The 6713-nt window shown below is 47.1% G+C and overlaps 1 protein-coding gene across 7 annotated transcripts in view; it reads right to left on the reverse strand.

The window, feature by feature from the left end:
* LOC115235045 overlaps positions 1–6713 on the reverse strand; it is a 92840-nt gene that overhangs the window by 14470 nt on the left and 71657 nt on the right. For all 7 annotated transcript variants that reach the window (XM_029806543.1, XM_029806544.1, XM_029806547.1 and 4 more), the window contains one exon: positions 401–6464. In XM_029806543.1, coding sequence (XP_029662403.1) covers positions 401–6464 — 6064 coding nt within the window. The remainder of the gene's footprint in view (positions 1–400; positions 6465–6713) is intronic.

Raw genomic sequence — 6713 nt, forward strand, 5'->3', positions numbered from 1 at the left:
ATATATGTATATATATATATATATATATATACATATATATCTGCGATAATCGACATGCAAATTACGCGATATTCTATATTCTATAACATAAAAAACTTATATTATTTTTATCGGCATTCATTTGTATGTAAAATAAAAATAAAATAATAAAAACAAAATTTTATTTCAAATTCCATTTTTTTTTTATGAGTTTGAATAATAGAGAACTATGAAACAACTTATTGTATGGAATAAGTTTATACATAATTCACTAATAACATATAACACATATTCACTAATAACACAATAATTATACTTTAATAATGATAATAATAAGAAAAATAAAAATTTCATAATAAGAAAAAAAGAAAAAAAGAATACTTCGTAAAACAGCATTTTCACATTTCAGGCGAGTCCTTACCAATTTTCGTATTATTATGTAATGACGTAGCAATGTTCATGGGAATCAAAGTTCTCGACGACATGTTTTCTTGTATGCCAATAATATCGTTGAATTTTCTCTTCTTCGGGGAAATAATCTTGGTGCCGGGTGTTATCTCGGTGGACATCTCCTTTGTGTCTTTCTGCTGTTGGTGACTAGCGTCGTTGAGTATGGCGTTCACATCGGTCTGCGAGGCGAATGTGAGCGCGATAGTGGCGCCTGTTTGTATAGATACCGGTTTCTCGGCATGAATCTCTCGTCCGTCCTGAGACGATTTTTTGTCCGGCGAATGAGAGACTGCAGCAGCTGCTGGTGCTATGCAGACCACATTATCCGCCTTCAAGGTGGCAGGTGTCGATAGTTTATGTATGCCCGAATTGAAAAGCCTCGTCGTGCTTTGCAGCGTTGGATTGCTGGTAATGACGCCGCATATCTGTTGATTATCCGATATCTCGTTGATGGTCCGAGTGCCAATCAGGCTGATAGTGGGATTATTGCTCTTGTTTACTACAATGGCGGCATTCGTTGCTGCTGATTCGACCGCGATCCCGCTGCTAACAGCCACGGCTGCTTCATTTTTCAACGTCAAGTCACCGATCACGTTGGGCTTCACATCTGGTGTCGTTACTGTAGCCGTGGCCGTTTCTCCGACGAATTGCGCGCTTCCGGTTTGAGGTATCACTACAGACGCGCTCTGAACATTTTGCGTACCAGTGAGTGTCTGATTATTATTCGACAGTGTTTGCAAGGTGGGTTGCATTTTCATTTGTTTAACATGAGGCTGCGTGATCAGCTTACCCTGATTGAGAAATGACTGCAGCACCAAGGTATTGCTATTATTGCTGGCACGCACAGTTGGCACCGCGAGTATTTTATTTCCGGATACTATAGTGTACTGAGTGCCCTTGGCTACCAATGGTAGCACGATACCCGGCATCAATACTGATGCGCCACCCATCTTGCTCGTGACTGAAGCAAGCGCCTCGCTAACGCTCACCGAGTTTGGTGGTAACGCTTCTTGCACAATTACTGCACGCGGCTGATTTGTACCTGGCTCCGTAAAGATAAGATTACGCCGCTTCACGTTCAATTCAACGCCATCGTTCGAATCGCTCGTCAGGCTACGCACTTCCGCGCTCGCTTCCGCAGTGACATGACTGCTGGCATTAACACTCACTGACGGTTCCTCCGGTGCGGAAAATCCGGCCGGACTATCCTGCACATGTACAACGCCACTGGACGAATCCTCGCTGCCCATAGTCCTGCCATGATCGTCCGTACTGGGGCTCAATTCGGAAGTTTGCTGTCCCACCGGTTTAGTCTTGCTCGAGCTCGACTTTTTCCTCTTCGATGATTGGCTTGGATTGGTCGGCGGATTGGATCTTCTTCGGGGCGCCGGTTTGTTGTTAAGATCCGGCGAATTTCTCAATTGCTCAGCGTATTCGTCGAGAATCGCGTAGATCCGCTGGGCAGTCTGCTCATCCTCTTGCGGCTTTTGTTGTGGTTTCGGTATCGGGGACGCCTTGGACGTGTTAGTGGCGCTGGTCTTGACTGCTTTTGGCGTCGACTTCTTCACGCCGGTCTTGGCAGCGGCGGCAGCGGCCGCGGCTGCGGCAGATGGCGGCGTCGGTGGTGTCTTGCCGGCCGATGGTGCCGGTGCCGGCGTTACGCATGGACTCGATGAGCTCTGTGACGTGACGCTTAATGCTGGTGACGCTGCCGGTTGACAATAACTAGTGACCACGACCACCGGCGTTGGTGTAGAGTTAGCCGCCACTTTGGCGGTGACAACTTGGTTGCCACTGCTCGGGTTCACATAGGCCACAGAAACCTTCTGCGAAAATACAGATTCTTGCTGGAATGTCACAGTATTACCATTGCTGGCAAATGACTCATTATTAGCGCTAGATTGCGTAGGCATCATCAATTGCTGCGCCAGAGCACTAACGGAAATCTGTTGTTGCTGCTGCTGTTGTTTGCTCGCCTGAGTCTGCTGTGTAGTGGTCTGTGTTTGTACGGTTGTCGTGGTCGCGTTGTTGGAGATCGAATGGTGAGCCTGCGGCTGAATACTTCTCTCTTTCACCTGTTCTAGCACACTTTCAAACTCCCGTAGCTGTTCCAAAGTCGTTGAGCTCACTTCATTATTCACTTCAATCGGAGAACCAATCAGACTATCTGTTCTCACGGCCTGTTGCTGCTGCTGCTGTTGTTGTTGTTGTTGCTGCAGTCTCGGCGTCTGCAAGACAGCCTGAATAGCTCCCGTCATTTGCTGTCTACTAACTGGGCGAATAATGTTAAGAAGTTTAACGACTGGGGTTCTGCCCGAGCTGGTGTGCGATATGGTCGGTATGATGTTGAGTTGATTCGGACTATTGGTTATCACTTTGTGCGTGTATATGACACCAGTGTTGGGCGAGCTCGCATTTTGTACAAGTTGTGTGATTGTTTGGTTAGCGGCCTGGTTCGAGCTGATGGTGGTGTTTGCCGGGCCGTTATTATCGGAGCTTGGCACAATACTAACTACCTGCCTGTTGGCCGACAATTGCAGATTGGGAATAATCGATTGCACATTGATGCTACCAGCATTTGTCTGCTGCTGTTGTTGTTGTTGATGTTGTGGTTGCTGCTGATTGTTCGGTACGGATGTTTGCACTGCCTTCGATAGATTCGTCGTCTTTTGCGTGGACGCTGCTGCTGTCGTTTGTTGGATGTTGCCCAGAGACGTATCATTCGGGGCGTTGGCGACGCCACTTGCAGGCGTATCAGTTGACATGCTATAGAGTGTTTTGCGGAAGGCCTGATTGAACTTGGGCAGAACGGCATTCTGACTGGACTGTGATGTGCTCTTCACAGAAGAAGCGGTAAGTCGATCGTAGGCGTTTCTATTAGACGACGCGCCACCTGTTGCGTCCGTGACACGTTGCTGCTGCTGCTGCGTTGTTTGTCGTGCAAAACTAATACCGTCATCCAGATTCTGCAAGCCTAAAATGTTTCTCTGGTTGGGACTGAGCGATGCAATATGGTAACTGCCATCCGGCTTGCAAATGACGGCTTTGAACGACTCGGATGTAATAGGTGTCGCGGCTAATCCTCCTGGGGATGTTGTCGCGGTCGTTGTCGTCATAGTCGTGGTTATGATCGCAATCGCACCCGTGGAACACGGAGAGGAGGGTGATCTTCTTGGCGATTGATTGTTGTGCTGATTGCTCACGCGACGTATCTGTGCCATTGTTCGCATTGTACCCGATGATTCAATAACAGCGGCGGTAGCAGCATCAAGCTGATGTATTGATGAGGGATTGTTGGCGGTCATTGTCGTTGCCGAGATCGTCGGACTGATGATTGTCGGTGACGCGGCATCTGGCAGCTGATTGGCCTCCTCACCAACCGCGTCCGGCGAGGTTCCAAGATTCGACGATGATCTCAGTGGCGGCGTTTGACCGGCTGGACTCATACCAACGCCACTATCGTGGCCGCTTGTCGAGGACGGTGTGCCCGGTAACTGTATGCTATTGTTGCCACCGCTACTACTTTGGTTACTGGCCACGCTTGGTGTGCGCGTGGGCCGGGGCGGCGTGTTGCCGCTGACATTAATAGCCGCCGCCGTGCCCGTGGCGGAACTCGGGCTCTGCGGAACGCCGCTTCTTGAAAGCTGCACAATGTTCACCGTGGAACGCTGCCGCGGCGGCACCATCATGTCCAGCGAATTCATACCCGGCACATTTTTAGTTAATATATCGGAATCTCTAACAGCCTTTGCAAGAATATCATACTTGGTCTTACCCAAGTTGGACTTGACGGAGTCGATACGGTGATGGTGATGATGATGATGGTCGCGATGGCCGTCGACTACCACGGAACAATCTCTCAGGTCATTCTTACCGCTGCCATTGTTCTTACTACTTGCGGCGTGTTCCTTTTGCTTCTTCTGATACGTCATTACGCTCTTATTATTTGGTGAAAATGGCATCGTCGTCTTTATGTTAATTAGTTCGCTGGTAATATCACCGCTGCTCAGCCGTTGTTGCTGCTTTTTAGAGCGGCTCGTAAGTTTGCGGTCAGCCTCGTCTGTGCGTGTCAACACAATTTTTGGATTCAGATTCAATGTGCTCAGCATCGGCGCGAATTTCGCGATGTTATTCGTTCCTTGTTGCTCGGTGCAATCTATTCGATTGCCGTTGTTAGTGTCCTTGCTCTTGTTTAGCAGATTCTTCTGCAGGATCTGCGAGATCCTTGATGGCTTTTTCTTCGAGTTCTGCGGTCTGTACATTCTGAGAGATTTGAGCACCGCTGGATCGCTTCGCCTTTCTGTAGTCGTGATGATCAATTGTGCCGCAGCGGTATACGCTGAGCCCTTGATCGTCTCGCGTTTATTTTCGTCCATATCGGCGGAGAAAAGGGTAATGATGTCGTTGCTGCTGACATCGGAGCCACTGGCATCCTCGTGCGCGTTTGTGCGTCGCGCGTCTTCATTTACTAACATGTGAAAATGCGAGACAGATTCGACGGTGAGTTTCGATGTCTTCGGCCTTTTCTTGCTGGATTCCTTGCCGTTCGATTTGTTGGATTTCTTCTTGGTTTCCAACCGGCAACCGTCGCTACCTAAGCTATCGGTCTGACTATCTTGCGTATTGCTATCGCTATCCGATACCGAACTGATCCTATCTCTAAAGCGCTTTGGTTTAGGCTCGGCGCTGTCGTAATCACTCTCTGATGATTCTAACCGATGGATCTTGCGCGTTCGTGCAGTGCGTCGCACGCGCAATACACTACCGCTGTCAGAGTCCGTCGTGGTATCGTCCAAACTGCGGCGTGTCGAGGAGCGTTTGTAGCCGGCCGCCGGCTGAAAGCTCCCAAATTGCTCCGAACTGTCAGATGGCAGGTCGGCCCACTGTTCGTAGCCCTTTTCGATGCCAAAAAAGATGTCCTTGGTGTCGTCCTCCGATGGCCAATCCTTGAATTGCGAATAGTCGATGTTCAGATATTTGAGCTCCTTATTCGTATTACGCATTTCCTCGGCGTTTTCTAGGTACTGCTCGCACGAATTCTTCAATTCTTTCCAATCCAGCACCCAGCTGAGCAAGTTGAAACGCGGACTATTCAGTACTACTGCCAGATCATCGCATAGTTGTGGCGAAAGACCTAGTTTCTCGCCATCCAAAACTTGGCTGGGCACAGATTTCTCATCATAGTTGGTCGAACCTGCCACCGTCTCGCCCTTGATCAGAATTAGTGTATCTAGTGTTCTCTCCATGCTGTTGTTGCTCGGCATCGTGCTGGCGTCGCTTGCTTGTGATTTATCGCCGCTCAGTTTGTTGCTCCCAGTAAATTCACCGCAATTAAAACAAAGTTCGCCGAGCGGTTTGTCGGACGAAGATTCGTGTTTCAGATGTAACGGACACCTGTCGTTTGTCAGCGCCGCAGGCGTTATCGTATCAGACATTGTCTTGTCAAGCTTCTTCGCTGTTAACAGGCTTTTCAATAACTGATCGGTTTGTTTAAACGTCTCCGTCACCTGCTCATTTTGAAAGTTTATCTCGCTCTTTACGATGGTTGAATTTTGATACGGTGGCTGCGTTTCCGAATCTATCAAACTTGACGACTGTGCCGAGAATGTTTCCGTGACGCTGTTATTATCCATTATCTCGGATTTCACATTGATCTTGATAGTCGACGTAGGGAGATCATCCTCTCCTGGATTCTTCTCTAGGATTTTGTCAGGTTCTTCTTTCTTAATACTTTCCCCCTCTTGCAAAACGACATCCTCCTTGGCCTTTCCGCACGCCACTGCTAATTCCTTTATTCTGTCATAGCAAGCTCTGGTAGGATGTAAGGAGAATGCCGTCAAAACGCATTCCTTTGCGATGCCGATATTACTATCTACTACGTCCGCCAATTTGAGGAATTGCGTACTAAGACGCTTGGCGGTCTCGCGCTCCTTGTCCTTGTCTGATTTTGCTTTCTGACTCTCGAGCTCGTTCATGTCCGTTGTCAGCGCTCTAATATATAATTCGATCACCAAAGGTTTTATACTCTCGCCGAACTGCAATTGGAAAGTAAAGAAGTCAATTAAATTAATTATTTAATGAACTTGTTTAATTCAAAGAAATTTGTTTAATTTCTCTATGCATATAATAAAAGAAAATCAAATTTTTCTATTTAATTATTATATTTTAACTTATATATAAGTTAAATATAAGTATATAATTTTATTGTTTCAATAAGTAATTAATATCTCCAATAAAATAAAAAAAAATATTTTAACTTCTCAAATTTTTTTTTTTTTTTTTTT

The sequence above is a fragment of the Formica exsecta genome, unplaced genomic scaffold, assembly GCF_003651465.1.
Source record: "Formica exsecta isolate Colony F162 unplaced genomic scaffold, ASM365146v1 scaffold21, whole genome shotgun sequence".
NCBI lineage: Eukaryota > Metazoa > Arthropoda > Insecta > Hymenoptera > Formicidae > Formica > Formica exsecta.